This window comes from Lissotriton helveticus, chromosome 4_1, assembly GCF_964261635.1.
Source record: "Lissotriton helveticus chromosome 4_1, aLisHel1.1, whole genome shotgun sequence".
NCBI lineage: Eukaryota > Metazoa > Chordata > Amphibia > Caudata > Salamandridae > Lissotriton > Lissotriton helveticus.
The window spans coordinates 1620498999-1620524591 of record NC_136063.1 but is presented as its reverse complement, the minus strand read 5'-3'; the positions used below and the strand labels follow the sequence as shown (position 1 = coordinate 1620524591).

The following is a 25593-nucleotide window of genomic DNA, read 5'->3' as shown; positions in this document are numbered from 1 at the left end:
AGATCATTGCAAACGGACATGTTAGCTAAAACTAAATTGCAAACTCGCGAAAACATACGCAACCTTGTAATCCGTGTCCTCCCAGGAAGATGCGGATTCATGTACCTAACCTCTAATGAGGGAGAAACGGTACCAATAGCTTACAGATCGCACTTTTTGCAAAGGATTGTCCAGACTGCAACCGAGATCGCAGTCGTGAACTGACCTGAGTATTGCCAGGACCCCTTTATTAGAAAGCATCAGGCTGTCTATACACAGAAATCCAGCAGGAGAAATGTGTCCCCATAATATTTAAGACTAGATTCACTTAAAATGCACACACCAGCGCTCGGCTGACGCCAGAACTGTTATAAAAGATTTGCGAGTCTTTATCGGCATATACGCAATTGGCATGCTACATTCTGACCAGAGTCCTGCGTTTAGCTCTAGGGCTTACAAAGAGGCCATGGCCAGCATGGGCATTGCAATGCGGTACTCTCTCCCTTCCATCCTGAGGGAAATGCGGTAGTGGAAAGAAAAAACCGTGACATAAAGCAATCTATAATGGCGAGGGTATAAGGTTCGGGTGATGGGTTGAGGTTCCGTGAAAATCGTTACGACGTTTTGGGCATCGCCGAATATGGACGAGTGTGGTATCTATGAACCGTAAATGACGAGTTTAGTAAGTGTACGCGGTTTCGTCATGCTACTCAGAAGAGTTTGTCTCATTTACAGGTTTCTCCAATGAACCCTCGGGTTCCATTTTAGATACGGCATCCATTTTGTTCCTTGCCCTCACGTAGTCAGCGAACAGGCAACTGCCCGCATCGTGACCCTCTAGTTCCCAAGCTTTACGGTAGAAGCATATTCCTTTCATGCGTCTTTTATGACTAGGGGGAGGACACTGCTAAGGCAGTTGCCTCCGCTCGAAGGTGATTTCTGCCGTGCCGGTCTATTGTTTCAGCCTCGCACGTGCTGGGACCAAGCCCTTTTAAGCTACGATTACGCATCCAATATTATCCTCACACTTTCTCTTCCCTGTTGTCTGACTTCCTTGCAGCTGTTCTCGTCTTTCTCTTGCCTATTTACAACTCAAGTGGAATGTACCTAATGGTGGGAAGATGTGCTTTCACAGTTGGAACTGGTGATGTTAATGTAATTATGTTCCGGGGTGCTGAATACATGAAAGCGATCCTTTTGAATTTTACTGTGGGAACTGAGCTGTAACCTTTTGCTTACATATTGTGCAATGACAAAATCTTGTATAAAAGAGAGCGACCCACAAATGCAATTGGAAGCAGACTCTCAGAACCTACACTCCGTTGTACTTCGTGTGACTTTTGCTTCCCTGCAGTAATAAACTCTGATCTTTGACGCCGAAGGAAGTCTCCCGTGTCTGTCTTTAGTGCACCAGAACAGGTATCCCACGAAGGTTTTAGGTGTTGTCCCCTGGCACCGCTGGGCCTTAAATAGTCCAGTCCTTCAGTTGGCGCCCAACGCGGGGCGACATTGGCGGTACCGGTCCAAAGCCTGACGATTGTGAGGAACTTCGTGTGAAATCTCCGAGGAAAAGGTGCACCCCGCTTCATCGATCCTGTTGTCGAAATAAGTGGTCCGAAGATTTTTCCCGCGAAGATTCCCTCCTCCTGACGGTTGCGACGGACCGATGCCCTGACTGTCGACCTGTTTTCGACGCCTGGCGTAGACCTTTCGTACAGCGAGACGATAGACGGGCCTTCCTGGTGACGCCATTGAAGCTCTCAGTTAAGTATTTGTGGGTTGCTCCCAGTCCTTAGTTGTTGTTTCAGCTTGTTGAAGCTTTGTTGTTTGCATGGTTCCATTGCATTTGTGGTTCTTAGTTGTTGGTTCTTAGTTGTTATTTGACAGTTGCAATTGCCAAAAACCGAGGGTTTTGTCTTTCACGAAGATTCAGTACTTCGGTAACTCTTGAAGTTTGATACTAGGTTAGTGTGCACGATGCCTAGCCATAGTGGTTTTCTTGGTTTCTTTAAATGTTGCAACAAGGATTCCCGGTTGGAGGACTCGTGTCCGATACCTCCAGTTGGAACTCCGATATATGAGCTCTATAGTCGACATGGTGTGGGCCCTATTATATATAATGACTGTTGGGTCCGTTATACGAGAAAGGATGGTGTCCTTAGTTGGCCACCACACAGAAGTTTTGGAATGGAGATTTTAGATAATCTAGAAACTAAATTATTTAAGAAGAAAGCTAGGCCAGCTATGTTTGATTCCCTTCGGTTATGGCGTAAAGAAGCCAAACAGAAAGAAATCAAACAGCTTAAAAAGAATCGAAGAGAAGGTATCGTTCCGATAATGCAAGTTGTACAACAATGTCAGCGAGATAAAGAAGAAAAAGAAATAGAAGTTTCCACTAGACTGCATCACATGAGGATAGACAAATGTTATCCGGTTTTACCAGCCAGTCATGATAAGAAAAAAGAGGATTCAAAGGAGGATCCCCTGTTAGCGTATTTGATGAAATCGCCACCTCCTTATGCACAGGGTGCTACAGCCCCTGTAGTTCCTCCTGTAGTTCCTCCTGTTTTCCCTCCTGTTCCGGCGGCTGCTGGTCAGGCCGTTGTTAATCCTAAGTTTGTCCCACCACCTGTCTCTATTCCTACTGCTCCTTTGCCTGTACCTTCTCAGCCTCTTGTCCCTGCCACCCTGACTATCGTGCCTGCTTCTGCTGTGTCTGCCTTCACTTCTAACGTTGTGGCCCCTGCTCTTCTTTCTCCTTCTGTTCGTAATCGTATCCCTAACACTGTTGCTACCCTTTATTCACCGCTTTCTGGTCAGTTATTTCCATCCGATACTTCTGAAACTCCCCAAAGACGGAGTCAGATCCCTAGTGGAAGGGAGAAAGAGACGTTAGTGACAATGGCACATAGGTGGATAAGACATCCTGCCAACTACCCTCCACGCATGGTTTTCGAGACGTTTTCTCAGTTTAATGAGCCGACACAGAGATTCGTGTTCGAAGAAATGTGTAACTTTTTGAGGGAACAATGGTATAATGACAATTTAGATAACGTACCGCCTGATATGATTGAACTTCAGAGTCCATTTTCGAGCGGTATGATTGTAGGTGGCGATGTACGACGTGCCTTAGAGCGATTGTTATCCTTTAGATCCACAGTGCCTTCTCGCGTGTCATTTAATGATGACGACTTAGAAACTTGGAAAGCGGCTCCTGGTCAGTATCCTATGAGAGAAGTTCCGCCAGTATGGATGCCAGGTGCTCCTGCTGCTAATCCTCCGATTCTTCCACATTTCCAAAGAGTTTGGATACACCTCCCATGGAAGCGATCAGAAGTCTTGCAGGTGAAACAATCTTTGCCTGATCCGCGTAAAAATCCAGCAGGTTATTATAAGGAGTTGTCCCAATTGGTAGATGCTACTATTATGAACCTTGCCGACATTGACATGCTGTTCGGTAATGTTGTACCGCAACCGGTTTGGCCGAAAATTCGCCAGGAAAATCATGCGAATGAGTTAGGTGGTGACTGGGCTGCACTAATAGCAGCTGATGGCCGACAAGTTGGTGGGGCTAAGCCTGAGCAGTTAATTAAGGATCTGCCCCAGAGAATAATTACGTTCATGAAAACGCTTATGCCGGCGATGAGGGTAAACTGGGATAAATTAGCAGCTTGTAAGCAGAAGAAGGACGAGAGTGTCTCTGATTTCTTTACTAGATTCGAAGAGGCATTTGTCAATCATAGTGGTCAGGATATGGGCACTGAGGGAGGCCAACGGTTGTTTGTTGACAAATTCGTGTTGAATTTGTTGCCTGAACTATGCAACAAATTGAAAAATTCAGAAAGTGCATGGGCTGTTTCAACCACTGCACAGATATTAGCGACGGCTCAATATTATGAGAATAGGGAAAAAGAAGAAAGTGATCGTGTAGATAAGAAAACGAAGGAGCTGAAAACGAAGGTTTTGTTGCAGCAAGCGTATCCTCCGCGTTCAAATCACACTGATTTGCAACAGCAATATAGACCACAATCACAATCCTCCAGAATACAGTCACGTCCTGACTCCTCTGACTTTAGATCTATGCTTGGGTATAACCAGTGTGCATATTGTAGAAGAGAGGGACATATAAAATATGATTGTCCCGCTTTGCGTGACCGCCTTAATGGTGTGTCGGCACGAGGGGGTCGTGGTGGTCCTCAACAAGCATCTCGAGGTAGAGGTCGCGGTGCCTTTCAAAATCAGACTGAGCGCCCTAATACGTCCTCGGACGCAAATAATTGTTTTGACCAGCGAAATGTAAGGTCCGATAAATCAGCGCAGTATTACGCGGACGACTATTACATTGAACATGAGACTGTTGTAAACGATCGTTACTAGGACAGCCACCGACAGAGAGGGAGTAGTATCCGTTCCGGTTGATCAGAGTGGGCCTTACGTCGCAGTTGCTACATCTGGCGTAGTTGAGCCTTTTCTGTTAGACACTGGTGCGACGAAAAGTTCCATCATGCATTCGAAACTCCCTGGCGCACCTTTGTCCGGCTTAACAAATGTTTCCGTTGGATTCTCTGGCGCCCCTGTTAGCAATCCTGTCTCTAGCCCTTTGCCCCTTACAATTGGCCCTCGTGAGCTGGAGGCTCCATTGATTCTATCTACTGGTTGTGGTGAGAATCTTCTGGGCTTGGATTTGTTAAAACGGTTATATGCGACATTGTATTGCTCTCCTGAAGGAGTGAAGCTTACATTAGGTCGGAGAGTAATCTCTCCTATGTACTTGTCGATCGATAAACTCCCGCCGGAATTGAGCTCCCTTCCTGCGTCTCTATGGGCCACAGGTCCCAATGATGTGGGTCTTTTGGACATCCCACCCTATATGATCAAGCTGAAACCAAATGTGCGATTGCCACGTATACCACAGTATCGTATCTCCATTGAGGGAGAACGGGCGCTATTAACGATTGTACACGATCTGATCGAAAAGGATGTTGTTGAAGAAACTCGGGGAAATGTGTGTAATAGTCCTGTGTTACCAATTTTAAAACTAACTGATCCATCTAAACCTCCTGTGTACCATTTCATAATCGATTTGAGAGATGTGAATAAAATTGTGATCCCACAGTTCCCCGTGGTCCCTGATATCACGACTTTGTTGACCCTGATTCCAGCGTCTGCCTCCTGGTTCACAGTGATTGACCTAAAGAATGCTTTTTTTAGTATCCCGATTGCTGAGGAAAGCAGAGACCTATTCGGATTCTCATTAGGTGGTCGCAGTTTTAGACTGAAACGCGCACCACAGGGCTATTGTGAGAGCCCGTCGATCTACAGTCAAGCCCTTAAAAGTCAACTTGATTCATTTGTATTACCGGCAGGCGCAGCCTTGATTCAGTACGTTGACGACCTGTTGGTAGCTGCTGATACCGAAGATATTTGTAGAACTGCTACAGTATCGTTGTTGCGGCATTTATGTGAATTGCATCACAAGTTGTCACCTTCCAAGCTGCAATATTGTTGCCAAGAAGTAACCTACTTAGGTCACTTATTGTCAAAAGAAGGGAGAAGGTTGACCCCAGAGAGCATTGCAGCGATTACCCGAATGACTGTGCCAAAAACTCAGAGAGATGTACGTGCCTTTCTAGGTATTACGTCATACTGCAGACAATGGATCCCAAATTTTTCACTATTGGCGAAACCATTGTTAGCTCTCACGTGCAAGAATGTTCCGACTTCTTTGCCATGGACTGAAGAGTGTCAAAAAGGTTTTTCTGAATTACGTGATGCGTTGTGTTCGGCTCCTGTGTTAGGTACTCCTGATTACAGTAAGCCGTTTACACTGTACGTTCACGAGAGGGATGGTTGTGCGTTGAGTGTTCTGGCGCAACAATTTGGTGACAAACAGCGTCCCTGCGCATATTTTTCTTCGACCTTAGACCCAGTAGCTAGAGCTTTGCCGAGTTGTTTAAGAGCAACAGCGGCAGCTGCGGCGTCCATTCGACAGTCCGCGGGTCTGGTCATGGATAATATGCTCACGGTGATGGTTCCGCATGCAGTTGACACTCTCTTGAACCGAACGAAAACTCAACATTTGACGAGCGCAAGGTTGTCTGGGTATGAGCTGACGTTACTGGCTAGTCACATACGGATAAAAAGGTGTAATGTGTTGAATCCAGCAACATTATTGTCGATCAACACGGAGTCAAGTGATGTAGCACCACATGACTTATCTGAGAACTGAAGAAGAAACGAAGGGTCGTATTGACCTAAAAGATACTCCATTGGTAGATCCCGATGGTACTTTGTATGTTGACGGTTCCTGTTTTAAGTTACAGAATGGTGATGTGACGACTGCGTATGCTGTAGTGACGTTGAGTACGATTGTGGAAACTGCGAGATTGAGTCAGAATTCGGCTCAGGCAGCTGAATTGATTGCCTTGACGAGAGCGTGTGTGTTGTCTAGAGGAAAGCGGGTGAATGTGTTTACAGACAGTCAGTATGCTTTTGGTGTGGCGCATAGTTTTGGGCGATTGTGGAGAGAAAGAGGATTTTTTACGTCGCATGGTACAAAGATTCAGCATGGACAGCTTGTGAATGACCTTTTAGATGCACTTACATTGCCTAAGCAAGTGGCCATAATTAAATGTAGTGCGCATCGAAAAGTGACAGATGATGTTGGTCATGGTAATGCGTTTGCAGACGAAACTGCTAAAGAGACAGCTAGAGATCTGACAAATCGAATGTACGTTGCGAATTCAGTAAGATGGCCAGCAGAGACTAGCATGTGTGAGGACACGGTTGAAAGTGTGAAGGAAATACAGAGTGAAGCTACTGAAATGGAAAAGACGCAGTGGAAAGAAAGCATGGGAAAGTTAGACGAGAATGGATGTTGGGTTGACTTGTCAGAGAAACGGAGATGGATGTTACCGGATGCTTATGTGCTTGCTGTTACAATGGCCCATGGCACAGCACATATTAACTCGAAGGGCATATGCAAGTTGTTGTCTCCTGTATGGAAGAATGATGGGATTACTAAATATGCAGAGAGAGTGGTTAAGAATTGCATGGTATGTTTGATGCATAATCCCGGTAAGGGCACCCCCACTCCACCTGGTCATTTTGCCCCTCCTACATGTCCTTTCGAAGTTATCCAATTGGACTTCATCCATATGGAGAGATGCAACAATTTGAAGTATGTTTTGGTCGTAGTATGCGCATTCTCCAGATGGATTGAGGCTTACCCTCTTAAGGATAATACTGCCCTATCCACAGCTAAAATTCTGCTCAAGGAGTATTTCCCCAGGTACGGCATGCCTCGGATTGTATGGTTGGACAACGGAAGTGAGTTTGTGGGAAGTGTGATGAAGAGTGTGTCGTGGTTTAGGAATATCCCAGAAATTTCATAGTGCTAATCATCCTCAGTCAGCAGGTTTGGTGGAAGGATATAATGGCACCCTGAAATTGAAGCTTGCTAAAATCCAGGCAACGACTGGTTTATCATGGCCCGACGCTTTGCCTCTAGCTCTCTTATCGACCAGGGCTACTGTACACTCTCGAGTAGGGCTTAGCCCCTATGAGATTGTGCTCGGCCGCCCTGCGAACATTTGGGGGGTTCCGAAGCCTAAAGAGTTTAACAGACTTGAATATCCAATGTTGATTGATTATCTATATGATCTGACTGCTAAATTGAGTTTGATTCATCAACAGGTCTTTGAGGCTCTGCCGTCACAAACCGAGGGTCCTGGTCATCGGCTCCAACCAGGGGACTGGGTCCTCACCCGTAATTTCGAAAACGTCACCTTGAACCAAGATTTGTGGGACCCTTCCAGGTGCTACTAGCCACGAGGACGGCGGTTCGGCTGGAGGGACGAAAACACTGGGTGCATGCCACCCACACCAAGAAGGTTCCGCTTCCTCTGCCGGCAGACACATGGATACGTAAAGGTTTTTCCTCGTCTGAAACTGACGTTCCCCAGCGCTTTGTCCCATTTAGCGAAGCTCAGCCCATAGGGAACACTTCAGTTTTATCTGACACCCCTGTTGATTCCTCTCAAACAATTTCCTTTCCTTCAACATTGGAGAATTCAAGTGCTGAACAATTGCCTGAACGATCGAACACTCTTTCGCCATCCAATCCACTGTTTGAAGATCAGACTCGACCCGGAAGAAGCCGATACTTTCTTCGTACACGCAATAAAGATGAATAAATTTTTATTATTTTTGATTTCAAAATACCCCCTCACAGTTTGCCTTGACCATTGCGGACATTTTATTATGTATGTATTTCTTTTCCAGAACAGCTAGGAGACGTATATAAAATTGATTATTTAACTGATTAAAACCCGCCATCTGGGTTGGCCGTAGGGCCGCGCGGGTACTTCTTTCTGTCTAGCAGTTATTGACATTAGGTCAATTTCCTTTGTCGATTTCTGGGAACTCCTGGGAATTGATAATCGCTACTCAGAACGAAGTGCGTCAAGAACGTTGCGGACGGTTGTTAGAGGATGGAGTTCTCCAAGCTGTCGCAGCTAGAGGAAAAGACGGCGCAAAGATCTAAATTGTACAGCACATTTCGAACAAAATGTTTCTTATTACAGGTTTTCATGTTGTTCCTAACTGTTTCTATGCTGCTGGTGGGTGGAGTATATTTTGGTTTTCAATCATTACTGCCTTCTGCCTTACCTACTTCTCCTTCTCATGATCTAAATTTCGTCTCCACTGTTTCTCCGCATTCTTTTCACCTACTGCCTCAACATGAACAAGTCAGACGTGCGGAATTTAGAAACTATTCCTTTGTGCAACTTTTGCATCAGCATCAGTTGGTGGTAAATACTACAAACTGTTGGGTGTGTGGGCTAATGCCGCATACCATGGACAGGGGTATCCCATATTTGGTTCTTCCGTACAGCCCCCAAGGGTCAGCTAGGGCATTCCAAATCATGTTCCGTAGTGCACTAGATTCCTACCCCCATCGAGAACCACGCTCAGCAAGTTTTGGTCCTGGCCCGTACCATAAGTCTCTGGCGACAGCGATTGCTGATCTAGATAGAGACATTTTTGATGCTTCGCTTATCCCAGAGGAGGAAGTGCAGGCCTATAAGTACCTTAGTGAGGCTGAGTATAGTATATCAGTGGGTGATAGGCAGCTTAAAAGCTCATCTCCAATCTGGATTGTACCTCACCTAGGCCACTTTTGTCTGCAAGGTCGTGGCCGAAATCCAAGAGCCCAGCTTGGGAAGAGTGCTTGTGTGGATACTTACGCTCTACCGATGCTCTCTTCCCCTGTCTTGCTGACTGCCAAGGGTACCTATTTTGTATGTTATGACCGAGCATATACGTGGTTACCTCATGACTTCTCAGGTACCTGCTATATTGCAAATCTCTTGCCCCCGACTTTCACTGTTGCTGCCGACTATCACAAAACCAGAGTTGTGAGAGGTGTCATTAGTAAAGAGGATACGTCCGGTCAAGAAGCAGGAGACTTCTTCAAGGGTTTTCTACCGTTTTGGGGCCCTATGGTCAATAGCAGAAATCTGAGACAGTTAACTCGTGTAGTAGAGTCAACTGCTAACATAACTGCAAGCGCCCTTGGTAATCTGACAGCAGAGCTTCAAGCGGATAGGCTTATGACGTTACAGAACCGTATGGTTCTAGACATTGTTCTAGCAGATAGAGGTGGTGTGTGCAAGGTCATCCATTCGAGCTGCTGCATATTCATACCTGATAACGCTCCAACGGTTTATCAAGCCATCTCCAAGTTGCACAAAATCTCGGAGTCCATACACGTGGACGAGGGAGATTGGACGCTTCTAGGATGGTTTTGGGGTCTAATGTCGACTTGGGGTTGGAAGATTCTGATGGTTATAGGGGTTGTTATGACGTTTCTGTTCACATGTTGTCTTTGTGTACAGTGTGGTCCTGCCTTATGTGGCCTTTGTGCTACAACGTGTATAAGAAGGCCATCTGTTACCAAAGAGGCATTGATGGATAGAATTATGTTCCAACAACATCTGAATGATCTGATGAGAATCGAGATTGACTCCGACTTCGACTACTTCTTGCCTACATGAGGGCAAAAGGAGCGTCTGAGGTTCCGTGAAAATCGTTACGACGTTTTGGGCATCGCCGAATATGGACGAGTGTGGTATCTATGAACCGTAAATGACGAGTTTAGTAAGTGTACGCGGTTTCCTCATGCTACTCAGAAGAGTTCGTCTCATTTACAGATTTCTCCAATGAACCCTCGGGTTCCATTTTAGTTACGGCATCCATTTTGTTCCTTGCCCTCACGTAGTCAGCGAACAGGCAACTGCCCACATCGTGACCCTCTAGTTCCCAAGCTTTACGGTAGAAGCATATTCCTTTCATGCGTCTTTTATGACTAGGGGGAGGACACTGCTAAGGCAGTTGCCTCCGCTCGAAGGTGATTTCTGCCGTGCCGGTCTATTGTTTCAGCCTCGCACGTGCTGGGACCAAGCCCTTTTAAGCTACGATTACGCATCCAATATTATCCTCACACTTTCTCTTCCCTGTTGTCTGACTTCCTTGCAGCTGTTCTCGTCTTTCTCTTGCCTATTTACAACTCAAGTGGAATGTACCTAATGGTGGGAAGATGTGCTTTCACAGTTGGAACTGGTGATGTTAATGTAATTATGTTCCGGGGTGCTGAATACATGAAAGCGATCCTTTTGAATTTTACTGTGGGAACTGAGCTGTAACCTTTTGCTTACATATTGTGCAATGACAAAATCTTGTATAAAAGAGAGCGACCCACAAATGCAATTGGAAGCAGACTCTCAGAACCTACACTCCGTTGTACTTCGTGTGACTTTTGCTTCCCTGCAGTAATAAACTCTGATCTTTGACGCCGAAGGAAGTCTCCCGTGTCTCTGTCTTTAGTGCGCCAGAACAGGTATCCCATGAAGGTTTTAGGTGTTGTCCCCTGGCACCGCTGGGCCTTAAATAGTCCAGTCCTTCAGGGTGGGTCAAACATTTAACAAGTGTCCAACGTAGTCTTAACAATCTGCCAAAAAATTCTCTAAAAGGTTTCACTCCCTACGAACTATTGTTCGGTACTAGAATGCATATCCAGGACTTGGATAGTCACACTTCAGTGGTAGACGAAAAAGCCTTTATCAAAGACCGTTTGGCTGTTTTACAGGACTTAAATTAAACAAGAAGTCTGAGTAATCTAAAACTAAAGCCAACGACCACTGAAGAAAAACCACCGGTCCCAGCAAGACCTGTCTGGATTCCAAAGATTAGTGATCTAGTCCGAGAGAAGATCGCGGTGAAGAAGGAATTTGGGCCTTCTTTCAGAAAAGCAGTACCTGTCTTAGCTGTCAGCGGAACAAGATCAGTAGTACTACCGCCCCTTGCTGGTAAAAAGGAGAACCGAGTTGTATCCATCGACCTGGTAAAACCACAATCATGTGGCCAATAATAAGTAGTAGGCCCAGTGGACTCCCAAGAAATAGCAGAATACCAAAATTTGCTACAATCGAAGAGGTTCAAACTGAAAGACTAATCACCTTTGATAAACCTGCAGTGAATAAAAAAGGACTATGCAACAAAGCCATGGAACTTGTACCTCTTGAAACCCAAATTGCAACAGTTCGTCTAACACCTGTCTACAACGATGTAGCCTCAGACTATGCTAATGAAACAAAGAAAAATCCAAAAGCAAATGAATCCTGAAGCAATTCCAACATTTGACAGAACTGCATCTGGCTACTTCATCAATTTCGATGACTTTTCCGAAGATCCAAGCGAGCATGAAGAAACGCCAGCAACAAAAACTTTCAAAACAAAGTAACTGAACTCTTTCATCAACTCAAAGAAACATACCTGATTTCACCATGGATTGAATTTTGGATTGTTAGGTGTACTTTTCCTCCTGCTTTGGCTCATCATGGTTCTATGTTTGGGAAAATTCATTGATGGAACATATAGTACAATGGACACAGCAAGTCAGAACATCAACTTGGTCCTAAAGCCTCACACATCCTCTCACATCATAAAATGAGAACTGTCACCAGTGAACATCACAGCCAATCCAATACCCGGTGGGGTAGCATGGGACAAAATGGATTATGAAATCTATGGCCCGATTGAGCTCTTGAAATATCCACACCAGTTCAAGGTTTCATTAAGTGACTTTGTAAAACCAAGTACTATCTCTGATTATTGGGACTTTGAAAATATTAATAATATGATGTCCGATTTAGTAATGTCAGCAAAATTTACAGAACATGATTATTTGCAGGGTTCATCAGATTATGAAGAGTTATATTGTTATAATCACTATGGTCATCACTATTTGCATAAATCTGCTCAACCTAGAAATGTGTTAAATTATAATCAATGGGAACATTGTGCAACACCGCCTAAAGGCAGCTCAAACATTTTATGAGAAATTCCCATACTTCTCACAATCAATCAATGCATTTATATAGCGCACTACTCACCCAGAGGGTCTCAAGGCGCTAGGCGGGGGGGGGGGGGGTCCGCTACTGCTCGAACAGCCAAGTCTTGAGTTGCTTCCTGAAGGCGAGGTGGTCCTGGGTCACAAGTGATGCAGAAACGTTTTATTTTAGAATGTTAAATAAGACAGGAATGAAAACGATGTTGACAAATACTAAATTGATTTATTCTGAAACCTTTTATGAAAAAATGACTACATTTGGTTTTGAATTTTGGAAAAACAACATTGAAACAAAAACCATGTGGGGTACAAAAGACTGGCAGGTCCAAGGTTTAGAAGCATTATTTAGAGCCTGCATGATCCCAGAACAATTAATATTCCTGAATGACACCATTCAGCAAACATCCTGTCTTGGTTTAGCCAAGATAAAGACTTAAATAAACAGTCTATTCCGAAGCCCATGCCTGATAGCAATAGCACTACAGATGTGGAGATAGACGTATCCCATATTTTACACCAAAACAGAACACATCGTGATTGGAAAAAATGGTTGATCTGGCCCAGAGACACAAATAACTGTCAAGATAGATTCCTGAACAAAACACAGGGGTTTAAACAGACCAGGCCAGACCCTAGATACTCCCAGAGACAACATCCAGGGATAGTTACAACATACAGTGTAGGGAAACTCTGCCTCGAATGGCTACAGAAATCCACACTGGCTGAAATTAATCAACACTTTTCTTTACTTAAAGACGTGGTGCTGACTTGCGTGATTTCATACTGGGACCACGCAAACCGCGTCAAAAACGTTTCATATACGCCGGTATATACGCTGCTTACAACGAGCCTTGGAAAGTAATACAAATTTAAACAGCTGAAAAAATACGAGAAATTGATCGTGTTAATTTGGAAAAATCACTTTCTGTAGTGGACAATGGGTTAACGACTCTGTCCTCCAGAATAGACAGCATTGTATCATCTGCTATTGATATAATAGAGCAGGACTTGCTAATGTTACAACATGGTCAGTCCCAATTACGTTCTATTGTACAGCTTGGCTGGACGTTGCAAAATCTGCGTTCAGGGTACGTGCCATGGCGTTTAATCAACGTAACGTCATTATTTTCTATCTTTAACCTTACTGATCAACAAATCAGTTTGGCACAAAAAGGAGCAGACTATACGATTCTGAGCATTGAAAAACTTGAGAGATTACCATTGACTATGTCAGAGAGACCTGTCATTGAATGGATAATACATGGAACGATTACAATCCCAATAACAACTTTCCAGTTTAAGTATTGCCAAAAATATATACCAGCAGGCCTGTATGAAAGGTTGGGTAAAGGATACATCAAGTCAACATGGGAATTACCTTATACACACGTTATAGTGAAGGGAAAAAGGAGGTATTTCTTAGTGGTAATAATTGTAAAAAAATCACTAAGTGGTACACTTCTGTGTCAAGGTATTAACTTGCATGGAGCCTGCGAAGGGTCTTCAAATAACCTTTCATGTCACCTGCACGGCACTCCTGCAACACAGATGGAGCCATTCTTTAGACAGCTTTCCATCGGCAGCTACGTTCTAATAAGTGACCACAGCTGTTGTGGCATGGTGCCAGGAAAAGCCTATCTCGTGAGCGTTAGTTCCATGGTCACTTGCTGTATGCAAGTATTGTATCCAAACAGCAATCCAGACATGGAGGCGGCAATATGGCCTCGTTTGAATATCTCTTCTATTCGAATTGATACTTTAAGCCGAATGAAGTCTAGTCTTTTACAGACAACTGTGCCTTTAACCTCGTCCAAAGAGACGTATGATCTGCAAGTTGCAAGGACAGCAGCAGAGATACATTCCCTATTATCAACAAATTGCCCCGTACATTTCGTAGAAATGTTAAGCCAAATTTTAAACATGTCTGATACCAGTGGCATCGCACATGTATTTAAGACAATTTTTTCGGGACTGTTAACCTCCTTTGAAACAGTTCTGGGCGTCTTTCCGAATTTTGTCCATTCTGTCTTCGGCGGTCTGCCTTTACTTTTGGGACTCGTAGCAGGAATTTTATTTTTGATCCTTCTGCTCCGATATGGCAAGCCAAGCCACAGACAAGACTCCAGCAACGATGGGAGAAACAATCCTAGCTATACGCTACTGGGTCCGCATCACTAAAGTCCTCGGATTAGCCCTGCTAAGAGATCTAAGTGCAACTTGGTTTCTTTCATTCAGACCTATCTGGCAAGATTGCATCTTACCTGTGCTTCATTGTCTGCTATGTGGAGAAGAATGCGTGCTGGACATCTGTCTTACACTACCATCAGCAGTACCAATGGATACAGATACCTTGCTAGGTCCGGTAACGACTCATGCATCGTGTTATCCCCAGCGGCTACCTATTCTGATGACGGCATTTGTTGAGACTTCACCACTACGAGTAGGTGGCGGTGAAGTACGAGAGGAAAGCAGCACCAAACGGATACAACCTTCTGTGAGCATTGCTGATCCTGACATCGATGATAGCAATCATTCTCACATATGCACAATTTCAGCATTTTTGAACTTGGTCGAACTTTCACTTGATGTTGTAGAGCAATTTTTTGCAAGCCTGTCTGAAATTATGTTCTCCCCGGAACAAAAAGAATAACTTTTTTTTTTTTTAAACGAGCACACAGCGTTCCCTGAACTCTGAATTCGGCCTTCAGTTTTGATAAACACAGCTACTGAAAAAAATTGGAACTATTTTTTCCCTTGAGTGAAATTTTTTTTTTTTTTTCCACTTCCAAAATATTTACCATTTTTCTGGCACAAAGTACTCTGCTTAAAGTAGAACTATTCTTAGAGAACAGAGCTCTTATTTTAGGAACTCTAGAGACAATATTTTACCTCCGCCTCTAGCACATGTACAGCATTTGTATAAATGTGATGGAATGGTCTTGACCTTCTTTTCTGTATTAAGAGCCATTTCATGTGTAATATTTGCAATTCATTCAGCTGATATATATATATATATATGCATTTAACTGAATGATAACACTGCTTAAAAAGCGTACAGTAACGATACTCATTTTCGTGTATTTACCATATACCATTTCAAATGTGAATTATGTATCTTGGGGTGGGTTGGAAAACACACATGCATCAATATGTTTAATATTGCTTAGTTTTTAGTAATGATGGACATTAATTCGTGGAGTGGGTGTTGTGTTTCTATCTAGGACCCTAATTCGATATTCCCTATTTATGCCCTTATGTGGCTATAATAAATATTATCCTTATAAACGCATAAGAATCATATCCATATTTAGTAATAGCCCATGCAGTCCAAATACAGCAAGGCTACTCCCCTAGACTCCTAGAAAGTACAACGCGTTCTTTAAACAAACCAAGCCTCCAGCAGCCCGGGAAATTCCCCTGCTCTTGTTTTGATTTGCACAAGAACTCCTAGAGTCAGAAAGAACTGTTAGTTCTTGGTGACATCTTATGTCCAACCTTACGTCAAACCCGGCACCTTTCAGGTATAAATATACCAACGTTGCCTTAAGCAAACACACGGTGGTTTGGAGCAGAGCGGCTATCTACTTGCCCGAAAGCCCAGCTGATGCGAGAGCCCACGGACGCCGCCCCTCCCCTTTGACGCACTGAGAAAGACGCTGTCTTTTTCTCCAGCCGAGAAAATCCAGCTCCGGTTTTTCCAGCCGCCCTTGCGGGTTGCTGGGATATAGAGTCCTGAGAGAGAGATACAAGACCTCCTTCATTCTATTACCAAGGTACGGAGCTGACTAAACCCTTAAGAGAATTCTTGATTCAGATCCTTGGCAAAAACCCAACTTAACTTAAGCTGCTACTTACTCCTTCCCACGTATTAGGCTTAGGTCAGGTACACCGGGGTAGGCGTAGATTAGAAGCACCAGTTGAGGAAGTTAGTCAATGTTTTTATGTATGTATATATTTTATCCATTTTAAAGCATCATATGGCTAAGAAACCATATCAGTGCTTTTACAGTATTATTTCATAATACTCCTTTTACTGTACGCACTTTACTTTATAATAAGTATTGCAATTGTGGCAATTCATTTCTCTTGCATGAGAAAGAACACTGCTCAATAAATAACACCTTTTATTGAAAACACCCATCTCTTTATTTCTCTGCACTCTGGTGAAAATAAGTACGCACAGTTGACTGAGTGAAATAGTTGTCTACTGTTTTCACACGACTCTAGAGATGCACTCTTTATTCTGAGGGGTTGTCCCGATTTTGGGGTACAATAGATGCACCTTATAGAACAGAGGTTGAAACGAACCTCAAGGGGACACTCCTCTATTTGTTCTGATATTCTTTCCCTTTAGCATATGTCCTTATTGTTAGTCTTGATCGAATATGTAGCTATGTCACTGTGCTCTAATACTGTGTCCTTTTGTAACGATGTAACCTGCAACTATGGTCTGCTACTCATGTAAAGCGCACACATGCATCCGGTTCTAACCAGCACTATATTTTTAGCAGGATTGTGAGCACTGAGCACCCAAGATTATTACTGCATGTTATTAATTCCAAATCGTTTTATGCTAGGTTATCATCTCATATCAGACACTGGGAAGCGGTAGCATCTGAAAGTGTCGATTAATTCCTGGATTGTGATTTCTATGAAAACACATGAAGCACCTTTTTGTAAAGTTGCTGCTCTGGAAGGAAGCTCCTAAGTGAAGGGTGAGGTTTTGGCCCTTTTGGGTGTAAATCAAATCTGGAGCGAAGTGTCATTTCTTAAAAGTGGCTTAGGGGTGCGCCCAGTCTGCTGCACTCCGAGCGTTGTCCTAAGAGCTGCAAAGAGCTCTCTGAATAGCCCGCGAGGCAACGGCCGCGCGTGTCCGGTGCGACGACAAAGAGGTCGTCAGCGTGGTGAGGGGGACATATATACCCCTCACCCCGCCTCCCGCACTGGACATGACGCAGCACTGCCCGCGCCCAGGAGGGGACTCCCCTAAAGTCCCTGCCTCTTTGGGAGGAAAGGGGGAGGGTGGGCTGCCCGATGGCACTACAGGGCCGCCCTCTTGAGTGGCCTCCTGCGGTGGCCACGGGCAGCCGCAGTTGCTAGAGGTCACACAAGCGTACACTACTGCCCCTTCAATCGCATTACACTAGGGAATATTAACATATGCCCTTGAATTAATTTGTTGCAACTGGACAGAAGGTATGGGAGATGATTCAATAGTGCTTTTAGTTTCAGCAGATGAGATCATAGAGGGCGGGCCTTCAACAAGAATTCACTTTCAGGAGTGAACCATTTTTGCGTATTTTGTCTAAGATAAATGTTGATGCTGGGGTATGCTTGTTAATAGACACTGACGGTTGTAAGTGCAGCTTACTTTGAGCACGAGGATTCACCCCAATATTGATAGTTAATACCAGTGGTTTGTATGTACAAACTAACTGTATTCTGGATCTGAAACAGCCGGTTTCTCCAGATATTTTATTGTACAAGGCATATAACTCCTAGGGGTGGAGGGTAAGAAAGATCACAAGATAGAGCAGTATGCAGTCGTGTGGGAGTAGTTCTACCAAACTCTAATGGCAACACTAATGTCATGGACTTGGTGGACATTTTCAGTGCTGCGTTTATGCATCTTTTAGGTCTCGGTGTGGGGGAAAGAAACGTGGGTATTAAAGAGGCTTTCTAGGTTTTCCAGGTTTTCCATTTTCGTAGCAAACTACTTGTCAAACAAAACCAGATTTACCTCATTGTGGTGGTGTGCTGTACACCAGTGCAACAAATGCAGTTACTGCTGCTTTAATCATTTTCTAGTGCCTCTCAACTTGTGCGCCTATGAGCTAGAGAAGGGGGAGAGATGATTGCACAGGGAGCAAAGTTGTATCTGCCGAGGTATTATTTTTTTTTTTTTACTATCTTACTGATTTTTATGAAAAATAAAAGTACCAAAACTTAGTGTGAGATGACAGTGCCCTATACATTTCACGGTGCCAAGGGAAAAATGTAAGATAATTATACTTTACTAAACGGCACAAGCCTCTTGTTTATAGTTTGAAGGCCGAGGAGCTTGATATAATACGTATTTTGATAACTCAAATAAACTGCCGCAGGAAAATAATTGGGGAAAATGCATTATACTCCACAAATATAAACAACCATGCAGTGAAGCCTCATGGAAGAAGCCACGACATGTTAAGTGTGCTACGCCAAATTAAGAATGATGGTTCCAGGAACTGGAAAGTGTTCCCAAACAGTTTGTCTCGCAGATCTACAGACAGACCCTGCAGCCTAGGGTAGATCATTCATGAAGTGCTACCATGCTGGTAAACCATTCATAGCTCATCTGATTGTATATTTAGTGACAGATGTCAAGGTGGAATGGGGGTGGGAGGTGGCAGAGCGGGTGGGGTGGAGTTAACTTAAAAGTATTTGTTCCCATTATGTAACGTAAAGTTTACTATGAGAACCTGATGACTGTTGCTTTACTTATGTATTTGTTGCCCCATCTATATTTTGACAAGTGTAGGACTGAATGTTATCAGCAATATGTAGGCCGGATGGTCCTCTGGAGAAACAAATGTGCAGCATTTTTGTCATACAAAGATATGTATACAGTCATATTTGTTGGAAAAGCTAATAAAGAAATTAAAATGTAAAAAATGCAGTGAAGCTTGTAGTGAAAGCCTTCGCTTCAGCTCCACTAAGGCCGCCCCAAACAATTGTGTAGGCATACCAGACATTGGCTCTTTTTGATTCCAAACCAAGGATCAGTCAGTCTTGAGTTCAATAGTTTCTGCTAAACAATGAAAACTGCACTTTAGCACAAGAAATTCTAGTTGGGGAAATGCCAATAAAATGGGCTGGACGTCAATCTGTTTTCAACAATACTCCTAAACTTATTCCACCAACATTTGTCCTTTAATATTCGTCGCTCTCGAGTGGTTGCCCTAGCTAGGATGATAAAAATAAATAGTTATGATGGATATTAGACCAATAAGAGTGATTCATCTATGCACTCATTATTGCTGACTGGTTTCAACCAATATGCAAGCCAATAGGTCTGTCTTCTTCGGGGCCGCAACAATCCCTGCCTAGCTATTGGATTCACTCCATGCATGAAAGTGAGGCATAAGGCTCTCAGACCGGTCCTAAGCAATCCGCTTTTTTGGCATCTGCAGGTAGCAAAAGCAGTATGAAGATGAAATATCTGATCTCAGGTAGCCAGTACAAATCAGACAAAACCTGCAAACTCTCCAAAAAAAGGGGGGATACTCGATTGGAGTGGGAAACCTGAGACAACAAGGGAGGGAAACAGTAAGGCTCAGACATTTCCCCCCCTTTTTTGTTATGTGATTTAATAAATATTTTTCTTATTACATGAGCTTACAGCATAGAACTTATTCAACTTGCGTGCCTACTGATTACTGAATATTCATACCAAGGGACCGCATGTTCCTCAAAAAATCCTTACCCATGGTCCCTGGCATACCTTTGGGTTCCCTTGTCCTTGAAAACACTTATCTTACTGTGGCATGCAATGACAAATTAGCTCATCAGTATTCAATTGCGTATGCATAAATAACTTTTTGTTGGTGGGTAGGTCTCACAAGTTCTGCCCACTGCCTGGAACTACTGACTGACTTATCCCCCCCCCCCGACTTGCTTTAAATACCTACCAGCTTAGCCCCACCCCTAAGCCTAACTACCTAGCATGAGACTTGGCCTGTGCCAACTATTGGAAGTCACCCTGGAGGAAACTGGCTGCCGCCTTGCTAACGCTGGGTCCCATCATCGCACAATGATGACACAAACTAGTCTACTGATTGTAGCAGAAAAGGCTGTTCATTAGGGCAGCCTTGTGTCGTCTGCTCATAAACGTACGCAATCTAATATTTCATAACCCCAGCCTCACTAATGCATAACATTTCTGACATTGCCACCCAACCCCTAAAACTCAGTTTGAGAAGGATTGCATCAACCAAAAAGTGCCATGTCCTTCCCCTGGCTCCCCCCCCCCCCCTCTTTCACCACCTTTTCTTTGCATTCTCCATTCTCCATTCTCCATTCTCACTCACACCGCATCAAGCAACCCCAAGAGAAGTAGCCTAGACATTACTCTTCCCCCCCACCCCCCCTCTCCTGAGTTTTTCTTTTTTTTTTCCTCCTCACCCCCGTGGATGGATATGCCTGTTCCAGACTCTCAATCGTCCCCCCCCCCCCCAAAAAAAATACCACCACTCAGGAAAACCACTGAGTTTTTCTGCCGCACCAAAATATGAATGTTTGAGATTGGTTAATTTGTATAGGTAGTGTGCCACAACTTTTCTTTCCATAAAGAATCAAACATTTCTCATAGCTGGAGGAGATGATGCCTGCCCAAATTTCGATCAATGCACACCATCCTCTCTAAAAAGATACTCCTCATTAACTTTTTCTTTTATTCGCAAGGATACTCTCTTGCTCACAGAATACACGCATTGCTCTATTTAACTTGCGCCTTCATTTGTATATCGCAGAATTGCCCCCTCCCTCCAATACCTCCTGGCAATGACTTCCGACCACAAAATTCATTCTACCAATTGTTTCTTTAAAAGACTGAGATCTGCTTTCATTTGTTTTATCAGCGTGAGGCCAGACACCTGCATCAGATCATTTTCTCCCAAATGTATCCCCAATAAATCTGGGAATCCTCTATCTGAAAAAAGTTCAGATAGCATTGGTAACTATTGTCCCCAGCGCATGCTGCTCTTTCCTTTCCATACCACTTCATGTCTGCTACTAGGTATCCCTATTGAACTATCATAGATCTGATGGTGTGCATTTTCTGCTGCATATCTGACAATGAAATGGCTTGCAGTCCATGAAACTATTAGTCTTGTTCCAACCTTTAACACATCCTAGGGTAAAGAAAAGGAAATATACCAAATTTTACTGAATTTAAAATTAAAGTACAACTATTAATTTTCTCACATTTTTCACAATTTGCTCTCCATCACCCAATTCTTCTGATAGCCCATCACCAACCCCATCTGGTTGCTTCGGTTGTGGCCCCTATGCAGAATGAATGTGTTCCATAGAACTGAGGGGGCAGACCTTTACCAAAACAAAATTAACTGCTTTACTCCTAGAAAAAAGTTTAAGTTTATATTCTTCCCTTTTGATGGCAAAATATTTCTGAACCCTGAAATTGAGTTTTGTTTAAATACTTAAATATTTTCAACTGTACATATATCTACCACTCCCCTTTGATGTAGACAAACCCACTTTCCTCTTCCCAACTAATCCCTCAACCATTAGTTGGGAAGCCCTCAACCAAATCCTCAGTCTTCCCCCCCTCTAAAAATACATAATCCAATGCTAAACCCAGATTCCCTCTTGACCCCAGTAATTCCGAAAAATACCCATAACTTGAAGTGATGCTTCAAACTCATCATAACATGCTAAATCTCCTACCATCTACTCTAGACACCAATTGTGATTGGCTCCCTTAATTTTGGTTTCCTATTTTGTACCCTATTCAAACTCTTTAAAACGTTCCTAACTAATGGAGTTTGCACAGGGTCAAAGCACCACCACAACATGCCATAAAGTGATACCCCTGCTAACGTCCCAGAGATAGTTGTATGTGACAAACCTTTATCTACTAAACCGAGAGCAAACCTCAATCGTCTTCTGCTTCTCCACTTTTTCTTAATTGTTACCATGTGACAAACTCCTGCCACGCCTACCTATAGCTTCTTATTGGTTGGACAATAGATTTCTCTACCCACTATTATCAGCCCCCATAACCAATCGATCGGTGGAAGTTTGCTTTTGTTGCGGTCACCCTGTGAAAACGTTAGCATTAAAAGCGAGATGAAGTGTCTTATGTTATTCTGAACACCGCATGACTTGCTTCAAAAACAATATTGAGGTGTAAACACTTCAACATGACAGCCCGTAACCGTCTTAAACCCTCCAGTCTCCCGCTTTGTTTGTTCACTAGTTCTACAACCACCAAATTATCTATGAGATAGAAGGGTTTTATTCTGTAGTTCCTCACACCAAGCATACAATTCTGCTACCAGGGGGAACAGTTATAACAATGTAATACTGTGACCTAGTTGTAGCCAATGATCAGGCCAACACTCTGCACACCAACTGCCCTTCCAGAATGTTCCAAAACCTTTTACCCCCTTCTGCATCTGAATACATTTGTATTTGCCAGATAGTGCCTTTTAGGAAATATAAAGAAACTACATTGAAGCTGTCTAGAAAAGTCAACCAAACACAAATCCCCTCGCATGTGGACTGTCCCTTGTATATTATGATGCGATTAATGTTGTTCCAGACATAGACTTGCTAACCGCCTGCAAAATGTACAACCAGCTCTTACAACTCTGCAAGCAAAGTTTAATAACCTAATAGTTTCTGTACCTTTTTTAAAGCTCCAATTTCTTCTCACTAATACATCCTTCAATAAACATTTCAATTTCTGCAACCTTTTTCTCTGGCAGCCTAGCCATCCTCTAAACCATATCTATTTCAGATCAGATGAGTCTACTGTTTGAAGCTAGCCACGTTCGTCGTACTTTTAAAATTGATTGTGGTCCCTTTGCAAACCATTTATCATTTTGACTTTGTGTTTGCCGTACAAAACAACTGTCGTCTAACACAGCTTTTTTTTTTCTTCCTCTAGATTAATAAAATGAACACTGCACCTGCTTCCGAGAATGGACCTTACCCCACAAATCACACAAGACCCTTTTTTTATGCACAACCAACAGCACAACAGCCTTTCCCAAATCCATGGTACCTTGGGCAGGTTTACAATCCATACTGCCTGCCAGCACCAGGTAAGCTAGCAATGACTGCCTTTGATTGGAGTCTTATCCTGGGAGTGGAAGAACACTGTTAAATACTTATGTTTTGCAATCAACGTACCTGCATATTGTAAAATTAATTGTGTGCAATAGTAGATATTTCGTTATAAAGAAAACAGTTGCCTTTACCAAAGCCTGCATCTCTAAGAATCCCCAACAATGGGCTTTCTAGAATGGTCCGTTTGATGTGCACTTACGTTTTGAAATATATTGGGAAATATTTACTGGATGGCACTTTTAAATATTAACCAATCACTGTATAAAACTTTATAAGCAGGAAACATTATTTCATTAAAATAGGTGAGAAAATAAACGTAATGTTGAAGAGCTGCATCTAAATCATTTTTTATTTACTTTTATCCTGATCTATTACTTCTGCTAGGAGGATTGATATAATCTATGAAAATGCTTGTCCTGTTAAATGTTTAAAAGTGCCCCTGACTGAAAGCAGTCTCGTTTGTCATACGGTGCCACGCAGTCGCATTTCTTTTGGTATTCTCTGTAATATGCAATAAGGAACCCAGAATGTAAGGACCATTACCTCCTTGTCTCTCTTGCTTATCTCCATTACGTAATGTAGCCCCTGTGCATCGTAGACACGCCCCCAACCAAAATAAAAAGTCCCCATCCTACCTGCTGTTGTGTCTGTGGACATGGTAGTGTGGGTGCGGTACGCTTGTGTAGCGTTTGTGGAGTGGCTAGCGCTATGCAAGCGGCCGCTATACGCTAAATAGGACAGGAGCCAAAGTTGTGGTTTGTGCGTGGCTCGACTGCCCGTCGTGGCCCGGTCCCTTTATTTGTATATCCCTCGCGTCTGACATCACGCGTCAGCGCAGGGACGCTACGGCGGCGCGGGACGGCGGTGACGCTGCTTCGCGCCTCCGAACATTACATTCCTTTCAACCTTTATCAAAACAGAAACTCAAATTACAAAATACATATGATCGATGGATCTGTTACCAGTCTGTCAGTGTTCATTTGGAACATCACTCCACCAGGTAATCAGCCAGCTGGGAGGAGGGCCCCGGATTTCGCCTTAGTCCATATCTGGATTGGCCCCCCGGGTGCATCATCACCCGAGGTGTCCCCGGGGTTTAGGTACTGTCTCCTCCGGCCGGAGAAAACTGACTGGACTCTCTGCTCACCGGGGTAGCTGGAAGCTGGGAAGTGTCTTGATCGCTCAGGCCTTCATCTTCCGAGATGTATGGGTCAGTCTCTGGTTCTTCCTCCTGCTGCAGACTCGGGCTGGATTGCGTTGGGCTGGGTGAGGCACTCAGGTGTGCTCTCTTGAAAAATGAGATGTCTCTGGTCACGGTTTCGGCTCCTCTCTGGGCGGTCACCATAGTGCCGGTTCGGCGAGTGACAGTCCACGGTTGATGTTCCAATGGGAGTCGGAACTTGCTTCCTGGGTAGCGATCCTTGACGTAGACTTGGTCACTTAGTTTGTATTGTGGATTCACGAGCTCCTCGTCGTTTGCTGGCTTGCTCGTTGGAGCGAGTTCGGTTTGCTAAAGTCTTCTCCTGGCTGGCCCGCTGAGGAACCCACGTGGGGTGGTTCGGGAGTGTGTCTTGCACTATCCCGCCCATGGTCGATGTACTGCGTGCGGCCCCTGTTGTAGCGTGTGGGTCATGCGGTATTCCCTTAAGAAACTGTAAATGGCTTTCTCTAGAGGGGACCCATCGGCGAGGGCTATGCCGATGGTCTTGTTGAGTGTGCGCATGAACCTCTCTACCTCCCCATTGGCTTGAGGCCAGCGCGGGGTTATTTTCTGGTGATGTATACCCCAGCTCCTTAGGTAGTCAGCAAATTCCTGGCTTTGGAAAGGTGGTCCATTATCAGTCTTTACCACTCCAAAGATACCATGAGTGGCGATAGTCTTCTCAAATTTGGCGATGACTTCCGTGGCTGTTTGGCTGCCCACTATCTCGACCTCCGGATAGTTGGTGAAGTCATCAATTATCACCAGCGCGTACCGCCCATCCGGGAGGTGTCCAAAGTCTGCACTCGCGTGTTCCCACGGCTTCTGAGGGTTATCTTCGGTTACCACTGGGTGGGGCCGATCTGGTTGCCCCGCAGCCTGGCACCAGTTGCAGGTTTTGACGGTTTGTTCGACCATGGGGTCCATGCCGGGGAACCATACCTTGGCCCTCAGTCTGATTTTTGGTTTTCACCATTCCTTGGTGACCTCTGTGTGCTAGTGCCACCGCCTGGTGGGTTAGGCTGGCCAGCAGGACTAGACTGGGACCTCGTAGAAGGCATCCTTGGCTGTCGAGGGACAGTTCTTCTTTGATCCTCAGGATGGATTCTAGGATTGCCTTGGCTTGGGGTGTTCTATTACTTAGGGA

The 25593-nt window shown here is 44.0% G+C and overlaps 1 protein-coding gene across 1 annotated transcript in view; it reads left to right on the top strand.

Annotated features, from left to right (window-relative positions):
* Window positions 1-25593, top strand: part of LOC144829284 (uncharacterized) — a 227003-nt gene that overhangs the window by 77733 nt on the left and 123677 nt on the right. The window contains exon 2 of the mRNA XM_078688245.1: window positions 23064-23220. Within this exon, the coding sequence (XP_078544371.1) occupies window positions 23073-23220 (148 nt within the window). The 5' untranslated portion in view covers window positions 23064-23072. The remainder of the gene's footprint in view (window positions 1-23063; window positions 23221-25593) is intronic.